At 39.8% G+C, this 20,300-nt stretch overlaps 2 protein-coding genes across 2 annotated transcripts; one reads left to right on the top strand and one right to left on the bottom strand.

The window, feature by feature from the left end:
* Window positions 1-8,782: 8,782 nt before the first annotated feature.
* Window positions 8,783-12,447, top strand: LOC119499446 (mitochondrial ubiquitin ligase activator of nfkb 1-A). The gene is made up of 5 exons (XM_037788766.1): window positions 8,783-8,890; window positions 9,005-9,137; window positions 9,240-9,327; window positions 9,945-10,065; window positions 10,146-12,447. The coding sequence occupies exons 2-5, from the start codon at window positions 9,021-9,023 to the stop codon at window positions 10,636-10,638; spliced, it is 819 nt and encodes a 272-aa protein (XP_037644694.1). The 5' UTR covers window positions 8,783-8,890; window positions 9,005-9,020; the 3' UTR covers window positions 10,639-12,447.
* An 88-nt stretch (window positions 12,448-12,535) lies between these two features.
* Window positions 12,536-19,669, bottom strand: eif2b5 (eukaryotic translation initiation factor 2B, subunit 5 epsilon). Its single transcript, XM_037788763.1, has 16 exons — window positions 19,465-19,669; window positions 19,119-19,243; window positions 17,484-17,669; window positions 16,636-16,813; window positions 16,469-16,549; window positions 16,310-16,387; window positions 15,910-16,222; window positions 15,677-15,822; window positions 15,379-15,523; window positions 15,186-15,287; window positions 14,989-15,090; window positions 14,243-14,333; window positions 14,029-14,152; window positions 13,809-13,934; window positions 13,523-13,633; window positions 12,536-12,845 (listed from the first exon to the last, which is right to left on the bottom strand). Exons 1-16 carry the CDS (start codon window positions 19,621-19,623, stop codon window positions 12,783-12,785), a joined length of 2,130 nt encoding a protein of 709 aa, XP_037644691.1. The 5' UTR covers window positions 19,624-19,669; the 3' UTR covers window positions 12,536-12,782.
* Window positions 19,670-20,300: the final 631 nt, after the last annotated feature.

Raw genomic sequence — 20,300 nt, forward strand, 5'->3', positions numbered from 1 at the left:
ATATTTAACTTGTATCTGTCTGCTAATTAACCAAACAATTTAAAGATGATTACATATGACATATCAATCACAGTATTTATTTGAATGGAAGAAGTTAGATGTTGCAACTGACCCCAACATGGCGACAGCTGAGCCAGCAGCTCGTAGCTAACAGTGTTTACCAGGGGGGAACCGGAGGGTGGGTGCTTCTGCTGCGGCGACGTCGGTCGAGGCGGCGTGATCAGCTGTAACCGCCGTATGAGAGCAGTGCAGAGCGGCTCTGGATATTGTATAGAGAATCTTTAAGTAGCTACAATTTGAGGTACTTGTACTTATTTATTATTAGTTTTATACTACACGTTTGACTCCACTACATTTATTTAACAGAATATGTAGGAATTTACATTAAAAAAACATGATAAAAGTTGTAAAACACAATTCATAATAAAGGATTAAACCTGCGGCTTCCACCCTTCCACCCTCTTTTTGGCTTGTGACTTACAAATACAACAGTGTTTCGTCGGTTCCCTTGTTATGTTTCAGATGTCCATGAGTTGTTAGCAGTTCTACCAAAGAGACGTTTCCCCTCTATATGTTTTAAATGGTTTGATTTTTTTTTTAAAACAGTTTGAGGCTCAAACAGAAGAAAAAGTATCCAATACTTCACAGAAAAAAACAAACATAACTTTTTCTTTTTTTGATTATATCTCCACACTGGCCTGGGAACGCCTCGGGATCCTCCAGTTAGAGCTGGTTAATATGGCCTGAGAAAGGGGAAGTTTGGGGTCCCCTGCTGGAGCTGTGGCCCCCGCGACCTGACCCCGGATAAGAGGTTGAAGATGAGTGAGAACTTGTTTTTTTCGTGGTTCCTCTCCCCAGATTCACTTTATGAATTAGGGGCCTGACCCCTCCAAGGTTGGGAACCATTGGACTGAACAATCTTCGACAGTGTAATGCTACTTATACTTGATGCATCAGTATTAACAATCAACAGTGTCATATATATACTAATATCAGTCACAGGGGCCATTTTTTTGCAGAACCCATATTTTCACTTTGATACTGCTGATGAATATTTGAAAAATTTTGAATGCAGAAGGTAGACTACTTTTATTTAAAGGTGCAGCGTATCGGATTTAGCGACATCTAGTGGTGAGGTTGCAGATTGCAACCAAGTGAGACTTCTCCCGTGTGCCAAGCGTGTAGGAGAACTACGGTCGCAAAAACTGGTAAACGTTTATGGCCCTATCTAGAGCCGGTGTTTGGTTTGTCTGATCTGGGCTACTGTAGAGACACTGTGGCCGGCTCTGTGACGAGGACCGCTCCCTGTGTAGATATAACCGGTACTTCCTCCACCTCATTGAGTACCTCAGAAATATGAGTCCTTTGAGGACTTACAGACAGACAGGTGACATATTAAAGGAAAAATCTGAATAAATGTGTGGAGCATAAATAGTTTGATGAGGATGATACTGATGTGAATGAACACCTACATAAGACAATTTATGTTGTTGTTTTTTATTATTTGTCACCCATCTGTGTAGTGCATATAGCTGAAAAATAAAGGCTGAGGAATATTACTAAAACATGACTGCATCTATAGATTAGGTCATCAGCTGCGCTTGACTGTGACTCAACTGTGTCCAACAAAATACGCACAAGAACCATTAAGACGTCTTCTTTTTATTATTATTATTGGCTCACACCATATAGAAGACCATATACTGTAGTCAATCACGTGAACCGTGTAGTTACATGCAATAAAAATCCGTTTCTCTCAGTAGGCTCTCCGATATGAAGCAGACAGATAAGATAATGCTGCTGTATGTGCTCAGAGAATGATGCATGGTGCACATATGTATGTGAAGTGGTTGGGGGAATAGAGAGTTATAAAGCTCATAATTCATCAACAAAAAAAAATAGTGTGGGAACTGAGACTGAAAAATATGTCTGCCCTCTCTAGAAGTTCTGCAATGTGCAAAAGCATGCAGTGTCTCTGGTCAGATGGTTGCCATCATCAGTGTGCATAGTGTGAAGAGGATTGAGTCATTTACTTCCAACCATGAGGAATACATGTTCTAACTGAGAACAATGCACAGGACCGCTCCTTGTTTCCATGCACTGACTGACTCCTCCAGTGGCAGCATGTGCTTTACCTTGTACGTTTTACTGGTCTGGTTTTACGATCAGCGAGCGGGTCACCGAGGTTCACGAAAGCTTTGATGGATGTCAGAATAACCTCCGTCTCGGATGAAAGTAGATGTTTGAGCTTTTGAGCTCTTCTGGATAAATCTTGTGGAATTTCAGGACAGAAAGCCCCTTTCTATCCCTGGTATCTTGTGCTTCCTGTGTTGCTTTCTGAGGCCTGATCTATATGCACACATCCTTGACTTACTTACTAATGCAAAGCATGTTTAACCCTCTGAGGCACGCCCGCAATCCCGACCGACTTTACTGTTTTTCAGAAGCTGCAGGAAGTTCAGTTTTAGAGCTACAGGGAAGCTAAATTGAGTTAGACTAAATAGGCCGCTTCAAAGTTAAGCTAAATTGTGGCGAGGAAAAACTGGCATGTCCATTTTCAAAGGGGTCCCTTGACCTCTGACGTCAAGATATGTGAATGAAAATTGGTTCTATGGGTACCCACGAGTCTCCCCTTTACAGACATGCCCACTTTATGATAATCACAGGCAGTTTCGGGCAAGTAAACAGTCTTGAATTACATAAATTTGGTATCACTGTAAAGCTGAGACTCCTGTGGATCAAATGAGCCCAACTGTATTCATGTGTGATGACGTTAAAACGGTTAAATTTAGCACCAAATCTGTGTAACAAATGGTATCAACCACAAAAATGGCTGCAACAAATTATGAGACACAACATAGCATGGGGATAACCATCATTTACTTCTATCATAATGTTCCAAACCCTCTAGTGTTTTCAATTTCTCATAAACCCTCTGTCATAAATATGATCTTTGCTTCCGAAGAGAATAAACATGTTTACAATTTCTCTATTTGTCATCTTTCTCTGCTCGGAACAATGGAAGCTTTTAGATTAGATTAGATCAGCAACATCTTCCTGTTTTATGCTGTAAAGCGATCGTTCACAACACTTCACAATTGAGATGTGGTGCCAATCAGAACCTGCAGGGGTCTCGTTTACAGAAACTAAAGCGTTAATCGCTCCAAACGAATGCGGGAATTATTTGATGTTGGTAATTGCTGCGTAAATTCAAGCTGAAATATAACGCTGCACCCTGAGAAGCTACCTGTGGAGCACAACGAGGTGCTGATGGAAATGTCTGTATCGACCTACGAGCTGTCAGTCAACACGCTGGATATTTTAATGGAGAGAAATTATGGCAGTTTGAAGGTGCACCAAACACATCAAACGGAAATGAAGATCACAGAATGAAATTCTCTTCTCAGCAGGGAAACCAAAAGCAATGTAAATCTGTGTGTGTGTGTGTGTGTATGTGTGTGCGTGTGTTTGTGTTTGTGTGTGTGTTTGTGTGTGTATGTGTGTGTTTGCTTCAATGACAGAATGAAACAACGAGACGAGGAATATTATTTAATTTTGTCAAAGGACGCAATCAAACAAATCTCATCTAAGGAACTAAGAAAAACAGCTCTGTTTTTCTTCGTTAAAAACATGTTTTTTGTTATTATCTCAGGGGCGTTGAAAGTGCACCAAACACTTCTCAAGCACGTCATCCATCATTCAAAGAGGACCCATTATGCTTTTGTGCTTTTTCCCTTTCCTTTAGTGTGTTATATAGTTTTTTGTGCATGTAAGAGGTCTGCAAAGTTATAAAGCCCAAAATCCACACCAAAAGGGAGTTACTCTCTCCCATTGTCTCCTACTATTAGTCTGGATTATGTGTTTAACTTCTTGGTATTTGTCTAATATTATAGTTTGCTCTTGGTTTGTAAAATGTGCCGCTCTGCTGACAGCAGATTTGTCCAGTAGACTTTGTGATTGGTCCTATGCTGCAAACACCTCCCGTTCATGTGAACGCGCTCATAGCCAGATTGAGAAACCCCGGGTTGATTTACCGAGTTGATAACCAGCGTCGTAGGATCGTTAAGCGGGATCGCGGTTGTTAGGGTTAGTTAAGCCAGATAATGAGAAGGTACTCTGGGTATGTTGAATTTGCTTCGTAGTACAGGCCTCTGCTAGCATGGCTGCAGACTCAACCAAACTTCTTACTGAGGTCACATGTCAACATCTCTACTGGTGTTACTGGGCACTAGACCTTCCATTTTCAAGGCCACAGAGTCTCCTTCTCTCAAAGGCTTCTGATGTACAATAAATGCAGACATTTGTGTTAAACATCCATTATTATTGGATAACTAATTTTAGTCGTATATTGTTTTTCTTCGTAACTTTATAATAGGTCTGAGGAAAATGTTGATATTCCCAACAGCCTCATCTTTTTCCTCTTTAGTTTGTCAGGCTGGCGGCTCTGAAGCAGTGTGTCTTTTGTCTACTCTCACTCCTCAGTGAGAGGAAGGAGGCCAAAGGGTGTGTGTGCATCTTTAAAACAAATATGACAGAATCTAGAGCTGTGGAAGTCAGACAGGAGGATTCAGGGACATATTTTGCTGATGAAATAACAATAGCAACTATTCATTAGCCAAGACTATTCATTAGGCTAAGACTATTCACTAAACAAATTATGACAGACTTTTCATATTGTCTTGATGTATTGCTCTGTTTTGCATCAATCCATTTGTGCAACCGCTGCATATTTCCACAAAGATATGAGACCCTCCGTGTTGTCAGTGTCATCAGACGGGTTTGTTCCATGCAGGTTTGGAGACGCTCCACCAAGGTTGCGTGAGTGACAGGTGTTCCAACAATACGGATACTGACCGACGTCATTATTCTGAACTGAATGCCGTTTTGCTTTCAGTGAGCAGTCAAGGACATATCAAAGAGGAATGAAGCAACGCCTGAATGGGTTGGGAGTTAAGCAACTTAGGGACAAAAGCAGCTCTAAATAAAGGCATTCTTTGGTCTTGTGTTGTGTCTCTCCTCATCTCTTCTCTTGGTGTTGAATTAAACTGTAAAGTCATGGTGTCAAAAGATGCTCCTGAAGATTCCCCGCTATTTGTGGACCAACAGAGGTCCATTCCAGTATTTCCTGCAGTGCAGATACATTTTCAATATACGCAACTGTTTTCACAGACTGGAGAAAAAAAAGGTCTGCTGGAAACAATTGTGAACCCAGCATTCAAATGACAGGAGAAAATATGACCTGGTATGTAAAACAGGTGCTATTCACAGTCAAACACTGTTTGCCAAGATATAGTCAGCTAGTCAGTACACAGAGAGAGAAGAGAGAGAAAAAAAGGAAGCTGTGACGCTTTCCTTTATGATGTATTGGTGTATTACGTTGGTCAACGCTGGCAACTTACAGTAAAGACATAATCAGAGGATTAACTGCTTCAGTGTACTTAGGTGATATGGATCTCTTGAGGGAGTCATACGAGGTAAAACTGAGAGGTCATAAGATGATTAACAGGAGGAAAGAAGAAAACACCACTCTGTTTTTTTATTCATATCTTGTGAAACACTGGGTAGATTAGATTGATATGTTCAGGCCGCTAAATGTCATCATAATAAAACAATCTGAGGAGAGAAAAACCTCCTTCGTGGAGCTGCTCACACCTCAGAGACGTACGCATCCTGTTACAGTCTCCATAAAATTACTCATCACATTCAAGACTACATCATTCAGACTGTGCTAGAGCACCCCTAAAAAGAGTCACCAATGGGTAGAAGTGTTCAGAGGACAAAGGTAATACCAAAGCGTAAAAAAATCTGATACAAGTAAAAGTCTCCAATACCTTGGCATTCACTTCGACAAGACCTTGTGTTCTCATTTACAGCAAAGACTATACTTTCAGGGTGTTTGGGGTGGATCAGAGGATTATGTTTGTATTTTACCAGGTTGTATAATAATTGAACATGTCAGCATGGTACAGCAATCTCTCTGTTCAGTTCAAATCCAAGCTTCTTTGTCTGGTACAGACTGTCATGAAGGTTATGGGGAGGAATGAACACCAGTCCCTCCAGTCAATATATGAGCAGTCTGTTCTCAGGCCAGAACAGAGAATATATTGTCTGATCCGTCACATATTCTCCACGCCGAGTGTGAGCTTTTCTCTCTGGCAGGCGATATAGAGCACCCCGATGTAAATTTAACCGCTTTAAAAACTCATTTATGCCTAACTCAATAAAAAATTTAAATAATGTTGCTTGAGGCTGCAGGGGTTCATGTAGGATGCGAGGAGTTTGTGCAACAGATTCATGATATGATGACGGGTCATGCGATATGTTGCTTGTTCTTATCACTGGTTGTGTAATTTGTGCAATATGTGTAATGTGTGGTTGTGATGTGCTTTAGTTCATGTTGCTTTGATATATGTTGTCTGTTTATTATTATTACTATGGAGGCAGCTATATGATAAGTCGATATTTCAAGTGTCATATTATGTGTGCAGCACGTGAGTCCAAGACAAATTTCCCTAAGGGGGTAATAAAGTATATCGTATTGTATCATCTGATACAGCATATTATATATCGTATATATGGTATCTGGTATCTATCACGCTCCAAACTTGGACTAAATTTTATTGAGGAAAAACTGGCATGGCCATTTTCAATGGGGTCCCTTGACCTCTGACCTCAAGATATGTGGATGAAAATGGGTTCTATGGTTACCCACGAGTCTTCCCATTACAGACATGCCCACTTTATGATAATCAATGGCAAAAACCATGCAGTTTTTTTCATGCAGTATAAATGTGTTATTTTCTTCTATTCTAAAATGGTGTGTTTGAATATTTCTGCATACTGGAGTCCCTAAACAGTCTTGGAATTACATAAATCGGGTATCACCGTAAAGCTGAGACTCTTCTGGATCTAATGAGCCCAATTGTATTCATGTGTGATGATGTTAGTACCCATAGTAGCCATTTCCTCAACTCCAAAAATTGCTGCAACAACTTATGAGACATAATAGAGCATGGGAATGGCACGGGAATGTTCTAAACCCTTGTACACTTTTACAATTCATTTTAATTCATTCCTTCATTCATTTGTATTTCTTATTAATGACTAGAAAAACTTGTCACACAGTGCTGAGCTGCATCTTAAATTCATGTTCAAGTTCCCAGCTTTCAGATGATGTACACCACTTCTATGTGACATCTACTGCTGACCTGCTATCTCCCCCTAAAGAGCCCCTGTACCCCCCTAAAAAAAGACAAAAACTGGTCTATTGTGGGTCTCAGAGGGTTAAGCACGAGGGTTGCCAATACTTTCGTACTTTTACTAAAGTAAAGTGCTGAAGAAAGAAAGTAATTTTTATTTTATTTATTTATTTTTTCTTTTGGCTATTTACATTATTTTATTTATTTTAATTTATTTGATTGATTGATTTATTTTAGCTTTTGGTTATTTACATTATTTTTTTATATTTTAATTTATTTAATTGTATTATTATTAACTTTATTACTTAATATTGAACCATCATCCCCTGTGTGGATACTGTATGTTATTATACATTATTTTGTCTAGGCCGTGGGAGAAAAGTAAAAATGTTCTGTGTTAAATATCTGTGAATAATATTCTTTTCTTAAATAAAAATATTATAAATATATATATATATATGTAATTTCCTGCAATCTGGTGATTTAAATGTTTTTGCACCAATTTCAGACTCTCCTACATCAAGCAATGGTGGAAAATCTTCATGTTTTGAGTTGAGAGGTCAAACGACCCTTTTGAAAATGGCCATGCCAGAGCGTTATTTAGCCTCCTTCCCAACAAGCTGACATGACATGGATGCCTTAGGTTTTGTAATTTCATATGATACCAATATCTTCACTCTTGCTTTAAGACTGAGCCTGTTACAACCTCTTAAAGACAGTCGGCTGGGATGTCAGAGGGTTTGATAAGTATTTTCTAGGGGTGCTGAGATGAAATTTAGGTGCGCTGGAGCACACAAGAAAGAAAGTAATAAACTAGACTCTTTATATAGTCTATGGTTTCAGCCAGGACACTGCTGCTACCTGCTACCAAAATATGATGCATGGCTACAGATTAAACTACAGAATTTTACCTTACTTTCACTTAAGTAAAATTTGGAATGGGCTTTTACTTGTAATAGAGTACTCTATGTGTGGTATTGCTACTTTTACTAAGTAAATGATTGGACAATATCTTCCACAACTGGTTTTAAGTGAGTGTGGGCTTAATGACAAATGGCAAATAGAGAGTTCAGGTAGACTGCAGAAACCCAAGGGGCAAAAACGTCTTAACACATTGCTAACATTATGTTAAACAGTGTAAATTTACTGTAAGTCTGCAAGAAATAATACCTGTTTCAACCATATACTCTTTATATACAGTCTACGGTTTCAGCCAGGACACTGCTGCTACCTGGTGGTCAAAAACCCTCATTAAAAATGCTGCTTTCCTATTGGCTGATACTGCTGCTTATTTCCTATTGGCTGACGCTGCTGCTTATTTCCTATTGGCTGACGCTGCTGCTTATTTCCTATTGGCTGATGCTGCTGCTTATTTCCTATTGGCTGATGCTGCTGCTTATTTCCTATTGGCTGACGCTGCTGCTTATTTCCTATTGGCTGATGCTGCTGCTTATTTCCTATTGGCTGACGCTGCTGCTTATTTCCTATTGGCTGATGCTGCTGCTTATTTCCTATTGGCTGATGCTGCTGCTTATTTCCTATTGGCTGATGCTGCTGCTTATTTCCTATTGGCTGATGAAAAGTGACGCAACATGAGCAAACAAGGAAATGAAACAACAGCTTTTGTTTTCGATTTCTGTGCCCAACCTGCAGGTGTGTGTGAAGCAGAGATTTAACTGCTAGTTTAACAGGTACGTTTTATTCCATTAATGCAGTTATTCTTCAGAAACACATGACGTACTTCCACACTGATAACGACCTTGTGTACTTTGTCTTCTGTTTGTTTATAACTTCCTCTCATATAGATACAGATATACAGGTATGAGTGACTTCCCTGTAAACTCGCTGGTGCTGATTGGTGTCGGCTCCAGCTTTGCCTTCTCTAGTCTTTTCTACCATTTATACCAAGAAAAGAAAAAAGAGTTGAAAAAGCTGAAGGCAAGTAGACCAGACTACATCAATGTTATTAAAGTGTTAACACAGCTCTAGTCTTGTAATGATGAATGAAATGCTTATTGATATTTTTTTTTTTCATTTTAGGAAATACCCCTTTTCAAGCCAGACCAACATTTGGTCAGAGTACTGAGAGCGTCTCCTCACAAGCGACTTCAATATGTTGCTGTTGAAGGTACAAACAGGTCTAGAATTAACATTTTTTAAATGCAGTTTTGAATGGGATCAGTCAAATTCAAATTCAAATAAGCTTTATTGGCATGAATGTTCAGGTTACATTATTGCCAAAACTAAATTACATATTAACGAATAATTACATTTCACAAAAAATAATCACAATCACAATATACCAAATACATTTTAAATATACATTCTTTACAGATGTAGTCAATCAGAAACATGTTCGGAGCTTGTAGCACCTCTTATTGTATGGCAACAGTCAACATATTTTGCAGCTAATATTGCACATTGATTTTTTTCTCCCCACATAAGTATGGTATTTTCTGAGCATCGAGGAGATGTATGAACTCATAGGACATATGTTATTTATTTCAAAGAAAACATCTCTCACATCCTTATATTTCTCACAGCACAGTAAGAAATGAGATTCTGTTTCCACCTCTCTTGTATGACAATGTGAACACAGCCTGGCCTCCTGGGGTAGTCTGCTCTGCCTGTGAAGGCCTGTTTCTATGTCCAGGCTGTGTCCACTCAGTCTGTACATTGTCAACGTTTTTCTAAGTTTACTATCAGTCACAGATATTTTAAAGTTTCCTTCATGTCTGTTTTGAGGTATGGTGCAGGCAGATGGGGAGCCTCTGGCCAGCCAGTTTGTCCCACGATGCTTTGGTGTGATCCAGAAGATAGCAGTGGAGGAGCACTGGAAGTACTGGAACTCCCTCACCAAGACATGGTACATTTAGACTACAAAATAAAACCTCTATCTGTCTCTATCTAATCTACTAACCTGTTAATAACAGTTTACTTTTCCAGGAATTCTCGGACAACGAACAGAAAAGAAACCAACAACTCAGTGCCTTTCAGTCTGGTCAGCCCTGGAGCCTACATCACCAACTTGTACGTGAAGATTCAGAGCCCTCTGGAGGCCTCTGGGTTCTACCTGGACAGGGTTTATTTCAAAGTGAGACGTGCCGAGGAGGGCTTGGTGAACGTGGTGATGCAGGGCCTCAGCGGGGAGAAACCGGTGGCGATGGAAGAGAGCGAGGAGCTGCTGCGGTTGGGGACCACCCTGACTGGTTTTGGTGAGGTGGTGCTGGAGGGGGGTCAGGTGATGAGGCTGCAGGCCCCGCAGGACGGCCGCAAGTTCATCCTGGTGCCCACTGACTACAGGAGCTTCATGGACCGGCACGAGAGATCAGCAAGCATGTGGAAGACGCTGACCGCTGTTACCGGCATCACGGGGGCTTCTCTTCTAGCCGGAGTTATTTACGGCTTGGTGGGAAAAAGGGAAGACAGGTCGAAGTAGGCTTGTAGACGTTGATACTGCAGGTTAAAAAAGCTGTATGACAGGTTTATGGGTGTCCCAATACTGCTTCAGGTGTTTTATCTTCCATAGCACCATCCTGATGTCATGTCAGTAGGTGCATCAAAGCCTTAACTACGGTGGCCGTGAGGGGCAAAACACAACAATTTTGGACAAAACTAACTGTGCTTTCCAATACCCACACAACCATACTATTTGGTAGGGCAGAAAAAGATTAAGTATGTCCCAATACATAGTATGTCAAGTGCTGTGTGCCAAAAAAAAACAGGATGTTGCACCACATCTGGTCGCATTTTGCAGTATGCAACCCAGCATGCTTTTCTGGCTATTCTGACCCACAATCCTCAAAGTGTTCAAAGCGCAATGTTATGAGGAAGTAGTATGTCCCAGTTGTATTCATACCAAAGAACGTATATGACCAAGAAGTGAAAGTCAATTGTTCATTTCCAGCAGCAGAGCTACGCTTCCGCCGTTTTTGGACTATCGGACGCCAGTAAAACATCTGCCTAAAAAGTGCCGTACAAACATAAAACTAAATTATTTCTATCCTATTGTCATATTCTACCGAAATGGCCTGTGTTGAACAATACAATATTAAAAATATAATAAGTGTTTTCAGTCCAAAATGTCAGGAGTTGTCAAAAAAAAAATAATGACCAGAGTTTTGCTTCTGTACTCTTTGTGCATACTGCATGCAACATTGCATACTTTTTTTAAGGGCAGCTGCAGTATGTACTAAAATTAAAAAGAAAAAGTATGCGATTTGGAACATAGCCGTATTAGAAACATACATTACTAAAATTACATTTTAGAAAACATTTACAAATTAGAAAACACATCAAAACTGGAAACAAATTAACAGCAACAACAATTTTTGTTCGCAATTAGACAGAGCCCAAGTTAATTCTGTATTTTCTAAGTTTCTTAAGTGTTATTATGTTGAATTTTTTTGTTTTTTTATTTTTATTTGTGTTTTATCTAATGTTGTTCTGTTTTGCCCCTCGTAGCCACCGTACTTAATGGACCACTGAAAAGATTTGTAACCGTGTTAGTATCTTGTAGAAGCTCTCTACTATATAAACCCAAATCCTACACTTGATGATGCGAGCACAGGCGGAGTACGGCAGTTTAGTCTGATGAAAACAATAATTAGAGGGTCTGTAGGCCTAAAAGAGTCCACTTTATAGGAGGGTGAATGGGGCCTTGCCACGAGATGAATCTTGTAGGGCTAATGGCATGTCAAGCTATGAAAAGTACAAATTAGCTTGAAACCCAATGTGGCCTCTAAGCTGTCGCTAATTTCTTCTGCAGTCACTGGACCATAATTATCAAAAGAAGTATTATGTGATAAGTGATTAAAAAGAAAGCCTGAGCACACAGGATATTCAACTTTATTAGATTTATTAACTTTAGAAAGGTTCCTTTGTCAAGGGAACATTTTATTTTTGTAATGAAATTGTATTTTTTCTTTTTACATAATTTAAGAGAAAATCAGTTTAAGGGGTTATGTGGTGTCATTTCTTTTCACAATCTTTTACTTTACATTTTGATTGCAACATTTTAACTGTGAACCTGATCAAAGAAATTACAAATATTTCATCACTGTCAGTCCAAGATTCCGTTCATCTTAATGTCCAGACAGGGTGGAATTAAAATCCAACTTTAAGGTGATTTGGGCTGAATCTATTTAGCAGATATCATCTTCTACCTCTTAGATCATCATGTTTTTACTGTATTGTTTTATGACAGTCACTGTGGACAATAAAGGACGCTAAATACTGTTGTACACAATCTTTTTTTAAAGTGGTGTGGTTTTTGTATTTAATAAATCCTCTTTTAAAACCTAAACGTGTTGTTGACAGAAAAGTGAGATAGGTGATACATTTCCAAGCAGTTTGAGGGTCTTTCTTCTTTATTTGGATATTGACGCTCATAACACACAGCCCTTACATGACGTGGCGCTGTGTGATAAAATGTATATCGGCTTGAACTGTACAGAGAAACATCCTGGTGGATATTAGTGGCAGAAAGCTGCTGTGGAGGGTAAAACCAACTGCCTGAATCCCTTTATTCAAAACAACAGTTTTCAAGTTTTTCATATTTGTCCTTTATTTAAGTGCTCCTCGTTATTCCCCTTCCTCCTCTGATGACTCCTCGGCCTCCTTCAACCACTGGATGAACTTCTGAAGCTGTTGGAGGAAAACATTTATCAGGACGGGGTTGTGAGAAAGTGACAAAAATTCAAAATACATTCAAGTAATTTGAGAAATATCCAAATTGCAAATTGGATTGTGATGTAATTTATTTCATGTAAATAATGGGAGCGTCACAGAATTTTGTCAAATATTCAGCAAGACATGCTGCTAGACTGGTCACATGACATATTCCTCTTTGCAAACAAGATTATAGTTCAAACCAGTCACTGCTTTGTGATTCTCTTTAGTATTTAGATATTGTAGAAAAAGGAAATGATCAATTGAAGACCACACCTACGTGAATCATGACTTTATTTCTCTATTATTTATTTATTTATTTAACTGACGTTTTTCTTTTCTTCCTTTCAAGTCTGGTTTGGTCCTCCATACATAGTTTATATTAATATATCCAGTCACATTGGTTAAACAGCAGTGACCTATCCTAGTGTCTAATATATTTTTTTGTCCATTTCTATTAATTTGATTCTGCTTCATTTTATCTTCCTCTACACTGTCTTAAATCATTGTTGAATGCATTTTATGTATATGTTCTGTTGTGCTGACACCAGCTGGTAAACATTCTCTTACCACATCATCCATACTTCAACCCTTTACAGTGTAATTATGAAATGATGTTATAAATAGTGTCCTATGTGAACCCAGCTACCTACCCCCTGGTTCTTGCGGAGCTGTCTGCTCTTGTCGGTAGTGGCTCCCTGGGAGAACCAACGTAGTATCATCTCCTCCTCCAGGATCTCGTGCTGGTACATGCTCATCAGGACCTGCATGGAAAATAAAAACACAGCATCTTCAGCACCAGGTTCAAACCAGGCTTGATGAATGCAGCGTAAAGCTGCAGAATGACATGGTTCCTAATATTCGATGACTGTCAGTTCAACTTGTATAAAATTCAGCAGATTACTGAGTGTAGTGGCGGTAATGGTGATTGACCCTGACCTTGACCATAGCAGCCCAGTGAGTCTCCTGCTCCAGGAAGTGCTCCTCGAAGGCAGACAGACAGTCCAGATGGTCCTGTGCTCTCTTCACGTAGTTCTTAAACACCGGCGCCCATTTGTCCAGCAACTGAGAGGAGCACAAAGACAAAAGTGAGAACTAAAAATTGAGGAGCTTTACTTCTAGCAGCGTCTACACTGTAGAAAAAAAATAACATATTTACCGGTATGAGCAGACCAGCGTATTGTGACGTGGTAAGCTGTGGGCCTTGCTGCTGGAAAGGATACTCCAGCACCACTCTGGTTAAAATCTGCATTACCTCTTTCAGAGTGATGTTGTAGGCGTACCTGAAGAGAATGAGGGCGTCAAACTGAATGTGCAAAAAAGTTTTGAAAGAGAGAAATAGGACTGCGGGCAATTTTTAAGTTCCTCCTTACTTGAGAGAGTTGATCTCGAGGACAAGATTGTCAAAGCTGATGTTTTCCTCCAAGCCTCTCTGCAGAGTCCCCAGCACCTCCATATGGAAGACTACACATGAACAGACCAAAGAACAAGAGTCAGAAAGGAGGACGGCTCAACCCAAACACACAACAGGGAGAAAATCAGAGGCCATTCGATCATCTTAGTATAAAGACATGATTTTAAACAGATTCTGTTGACTTTAATACCAGTGGTAACGCTTATAACCATTTTTTGCATATTTCTAATCATGTTTTTCTAAAAAGGTTTCCTGGAAAGAACTGTTAAATTTGGTAGTAATTATAGATTAAAAAAGAGACAATGTTTAGTTAGTTGTCAGGGTTTAAAATAAAATGCTGCTCTCCAGAGGAAAGACCCATTTAATTATAGTAAATATGCATTCATTACGGAAACTTTATTATCCATGTTTAGTAATAATTAGTACTAAATTACATTGTTATTTGTTTTTTATAAACAATTACTACATTCATTTTAAAAAAGTCAACAGGTTAATCTGTGATGCAAATTATAGTTAGTTGCAGCATTAAGTGATGAATTCATTCCATTCTGGGATGTATTTGTAAAACATTATCAAGCTTGTGAGAGTAATCAGATTAATCAGAGGATGACTATGATCACTGCTTTTTTTGTTGGTATTTTGTGTCTTTGGCCAGTAGGTGGCGCTCCTACAGCTCCACATACAGCTGAAATGAACAACTCTCACCGTTGACATCGTCCATCTCGGGGGACGGGATCACCGGGTCGTCAGCATCATCGGGCTCGCTGTCCTCACTTTCACTCTCAGGGTCGGGATTCAACACCAAACCTGTTGCACAGGAAGAAAACGCCACGCTGCTGAGACACGGACTATAGCATCATGGGAATGATGAACTTAACAAGCCAGCTACGCTGCTACCCTACCCCAGAGACACTGCGACAGCTCTTCATCCTCTGTGTCGTCCAGACTGCTGGCCTTCCAGATGTAACCTTTTCCCTCCGCTCCAACCTCCGCTGGGTTAAACACTGGAGGACAGAAGAAGAAAACAGCTCATCACCACAAACAAACAAGCGTTTTGTTCATTCACGTTTACGTCGGTACGCAGTCAATACGCACCTTTCAGTTTTGTTTTGTCTTTGCTGTGACCAACTTCGGCGTCGTCACTCAGGAATTCGTCGTCGTCCTCCTCCTCTTCCTCCTCTGGATGGTGCATGGACACCACGGTGCCCTCGGGTAGAGAGATGTTTGGTCCAATCGCCACCTTGAAAACAGATCCAAGCAAATTAAGTGATGAGATGGAGACAGTCATAGATTTCACCAAATGGTACACAGAAAGTGGTAGATTTATACTAAAAAAATCTAGGTTTGGTAATCACAGTGACGAATACATGATGACAATACATGCATTGCTTACATTATACGCCAGGACACACTGTTTATTCAGCTTCACGCCTTCTTTGACCTCAGCCTTGTCGCAGACCACAGACTGGCTGATCACCACGTTGCTGGCAATGTGCACATTATTCCAGATGTAGGCATGATCCAGCGTTACATCGTCACCTGTTGTGATTAAAAAAGGGTACTATTAACACCACTTGTATTACGTACAATATATATAACCTCAATCACACTGGTCAGGGAGCTCACCGATGGTGCAATTGTTCCCGATGACGCTGTTATAAATGTAACAGTTGGCGCCGATGCTAGTGTCGGAGCCGATGAGAACGTTCTCCGCCATCTGGCTGCCGTGGCCCAGGCTGACGCCAGAGCCTCGGTAGACGTTGTGGCGAGAAAACGTGCAGCTTCGTCCCTTCTGGTCAACGAAGTTAGCCTCGGGGGTGAGCGGGTAGACCCACCGCCGCACGAGGTCCGACGACACAGAGTCGTACATGAGGAGGTTCGACACTCGGACGCCGTAACCGTCCTTGGTGGCATGCATGTGTATCTGGTTGCCCAGAATCTAAACAGAAATAACATGAATTACGCGCTGAATGGCATCTGTAGCATAACATGATCCTAATTTCAATCACCGATGGCTGCGCTGTACCTCTTCGTTGACCAACATCCCTCTGACAAAGTCATTCCTAGTCTGGTAGTCGAAATTGTCAGTGAAGAGCTCAGCAACCTGAAAAAAAAATGAGAAAAACTTGTTACCTCAATCACTAACGGTGAGTTCAAGACCTCCTGTGTCTGTTTGGAAACTAACCTGCGGGGAGCAGATGCTGATGTGACAGTCCAGGAGGTCGTGTCTGATTTCAAACTCATCACTTCCACTGTGGAAAATGTTCTGCAAAACAAACAAAAAGGAGCGACCAATCAACCATCAATCCAAACTAGCCCAAGTATGTGATTAAAATGTGAAACTCCTCCTACCATGGGGAACTGCAGCCTCTTCAGCCCTTGTGTCTTCTGGTAGTGTAAAATCCGCTGGCTCTTGCTGTCCATAGCGACGATGACATCGTCTTCCTCGCAGCGGGACTTGTGACCTGGAGATGATTCCTTGAACATCATCGTCATCACTGAGATGTTCTTCTCCATCTTTCGGCGATACCTGTGAGCAAGCAAAACGCCACATAGTAACAGGGCTATGCATCGGCAAGAATCTGTCTATACGATAACATACCATGATACGGGGGGTTACGATTCTATATATTGCGATATATCACGATACTGTAAGCAAGGGAGATATATTACAATTTTTTAAATCTAATTTTAGGAAAACTGTTGAATAAAGCAGCTATTCTCAACCACTGGTGGCCTCAGAGTGCCATCTACTGGGCTGCGGAGGTACTGCAAAATGGTTAGATTAAATTCTTTAAAATCTGATGGCCACTATTCTGTCTTTCAGAGGTTGTAGCGGGCTCAATTTTAAAGCTAGATGGTATGAAACTAAATAACCCAAGGAATCCATTAGTCCAAATCATGTCGTACCAGCTTGTTGCGAAGGAGGCTCCAAACTTACGCAAAATTTTGGCGAGGAAAAACTGGCATGGCCATTTTTAAGAGGTCCCTTGACCTCTGACCTCAAGATATGTGAATGAAAAAGGGTTCTATGGGTACCCACGAGTCTCCCCTTTACAGACATATATGTCTCAGATGCAGTGACACAAAATGGAGCGTTTCTTTTTAAACGAAAAAGGGATGTTGGGGACAGTAAAAGCTCCAAAGCATGTGGTGAAGAAATATGATGGTGACTATTTTAAAACAGACATCTTTCTTACCTGTGCTCTTGCAGCGCCTGACTGATGTCAATATTCGACACCACGTCTCCGTAGACCAACAGAAAGTCTGAGCGTAGAAGGGATTTTGCATCAACATCCCTGAGCACATCCCCCAGGGAGCGGTACTGCTCTGAGGTGATGATGTGGACTGTGTTTGGAGACGTGGGTCGACACCACTTCGACTTCCTGTCAAGACACACAGGTGACAGGTCAAACATCTTTCATTGAGGCCAATATGCACAGATGTGGACAAACACACAGGCCCAATTCCAAACCACCGCCTACACCCTCTCCCTACCCACTTCCACTCCGTTTGCGCGTTCGTGTGGAGGCTACGCCATATTAAGTGACATCCCAAACCAATTAGCGGGGAGCGGAAGTGGGTTATAAAACCCTCCAACAGCGAGCCAGCATCGATGCCGACTTAAGCAACAACTTTTTTTCTCGTAAACTTCTGACTTTATTCTCATAATATTATGTCTTTATTCTCATAATATGACTTTTTTTTCTCGTAAATTTATGACTTTATTCTCATAATATTACAACTTTTTTTCTCGTAAACTTATTACTTTATTCTCATAATATTACGACTTTATTCTCATAATACTACGACTTTTTTCTCGTAAACGTATGACTTTATTCTCATAATATTACGACTTTTCTCTTCAACTTATGACTTTATTTTCTCCTAAACTTATGACTTTATTCTCATAATATTACGACTTTATTCTCATAAACTTATTACTTTATTCTCATAATATTACGACTTTTTTCTCGTAAACTTATTACTTTATTCTCATAATATTACGACTTTATTCTCATAATACTACGACTTTATTCTCGTAAACTTCTGACTTTATTCTCATAATACTACGACTTTTTTCTCGTAAATTTATGACTTTATTCTCATAATATTACGACTTTATTCTCATAAACTTATTACTTTATTCTCATAATATTACGACTTTATTCTCATAAACTTATGACTTTATTCTCATAATATTACGACTTTTTTCTCGTAAACTTCTGACTTTATTCTCATAATATTACGACTTTATTCTCATAATACTACGACTTTATTCTCGTAAACTTCTGACTTTATTCTCATAATACTACGACTTTTTTCTCGTAAACCTATGACTTTATTCTCATAATATTATGTCTTTATTCTCATAATATTATGACTTTTTTTCTCATAAACGTATGACTTTATTCTCATATTATGACTTTTTTTTCTCATAAACGTATGACATTATTCTCATAATATTACGACTTTTCTCTTCAACTTATGACTTTATTTTCTCCTAAACTTATGACTTCATTCTCATAATACTACGACTTTTTTCTCGTAAATTTATGACTTTATTCTCATAATATTACGACTTTATTCTCATAAACTTATTACTTTATTCTCATAATATTACGACTTTTTCTCGTAAACTTCTGACTTTATTCTCATAATCTCAGATATATTTCTTTCCCTGAATGTGGCCCTAATACTCGTGTTAGTCGTGTATTTCTACCCTCCACCTTACAGAAGGTGCTTCATTGAGCTGTGAGTGTGACTCCTCCTGTCCTTCTGTAGGGACCGGATTGTTAACTGGACCGTAGACAGACAGCATCAGTGAAACTTACAGCAGGTGTTCCTTGATCTTACTGGCCATCCAGCAGCAGAAGACAAACGTCTCCTGCACTCCGGTGGACGTGAGGAACTCCAGCGTGTAGTCGATCATGGCAACGTTACCCAGCGGCAGCAGAGCCTGTCAGCATCAGGAAACATGACAGATACAGACAGACACATGAGTGAGGTAACTGTACAGTCATGGTGGGAGAAAAGACCCCAAGTATTAGTAAACAAAACCAACACAGCTGCTCATATAAGCTCTGTTATAACGCATCAGTGTGAGAGCAGCTCTGTCTCTGTCTCTGTTTACAGCATGGATCATCAGTTAGCTCCTCGTTAGCTTAGCTCGCTGCCTACCCTCGGCTGGTCTTTGGTCACCGGGAAAAACCTCCGGTTGAAGCTGTCAGCGACTAGAACAGCCTGCAGCGGCTGCTCCTCTTCCTCCTGCTCATCTGCACCTTTTCTACCCGAAAGACCAGGACCCGAGCGGCTCTGTTTTCCTCCTCTACCGGCCATGTTTCACTCTCCACTGCTAACTGTGTCATCAGACAGAGGACGGCGGCTGCGGGGGGACAATCTTTGTTTTGGTGGTTGTAGTGAAACGGCGAACTTTGGGAGATACAGGAGTTTAGTGCGTTTGTTTATCTTGTTTGAAACCATGGGAATAACACAGATTATATAACAATGAATGTATACAATGGTGACATTTTTAATAACAGAAATGTACACATTTTTCGTTATTTTTAATAACAGAAATATACAAATATCCCCTAAATATACATTAAAAAATCCAACATGATGATTAAGTCTTGTTTCAAAGCCCCACTACTTCTGCATGGAATATAATTTTTGTTAAAAAAATACTTGATTTATTTTTTGTTGGTCTAAAAAAAAGTCAAACCAAGTGTTAGGATGGACAAAATAGTTAACTATTACTATTTCAACTTTGCCTGGGGTTTAACACTACAATTCTATAATCAACTAAAATGTAGCATTGCTGTAAAATTTAAATAAATAAATGTAATGTAAAACATTACAAAAATGAAAAAGAAAAAGGGCTTGGAATTTGACCATTTTGCTTTGTAAAAATATTTCCCGAACAATTGTTAGAGATAACAATCTTTTACCTATTGTATTCTGTACAAAATAAAACAAAACATGGAAAAGGTTCGTACAACAGCATGGAGTGTCCA

This window comes from Sebastes umbrosus, chromosome 12, assembly GCF_015220745.1.
Source record: "Sebastes umbrosus isolate fSebUmb1 chromosome 12, fSebUmb1.pri, whole genome shotgun sequence".
NCBI classification, from domain to species: Eukaryota; Metazoa; Chordata; class Actinopteri; order Perciformes; family Sebastidae; genus Sebastes; species Sebastes umbrosus.

Coding starts and splice junctions, on each gene's coding strand:
- LOC119499446 (XM_037788766.1), top strand. CDS start 9,021: ATGAGTGACTTCCCTGTAAACTCGCTGGTGCTGATTGGTGTCGGCTCC. Junction 9,138..9,239: donor AAGAGTTGAAAAAGCTGAAG/GCAAGTAGACCA, acceptor TTTTCATTTTAG/GAAATACCCCTTTTCAAGCC. Junction 10,066..10,145: donor AACTCCCTCACCAAGACATG/GTACATTTAGAC, acceptor TTACTTTTCCAG/GAATTCTCGGACAACGAACA.
- eif2b5 (XM_037788763.1), bottom strand. CDS start 19,623: ATGGCCGGTAGAGGAGGAAAACAGAGCCGCTCGGGTCCTGGTCTTTCG. Junction 15,524..15,676: donor AGTGTGTCCTGGCGTATAAT/GTAAGCAATGCA, acceptor TCTGTTTTCAAG/GTGGCGATTGGACCAAACAT. Junction 12,846..13,522: donor AGCTCCGCAAGAACCAGGGG/GTAGGTAGCTGG, acceptor TTCCTCCAACAG/CTTCAGAAGTTCATCCAGTG.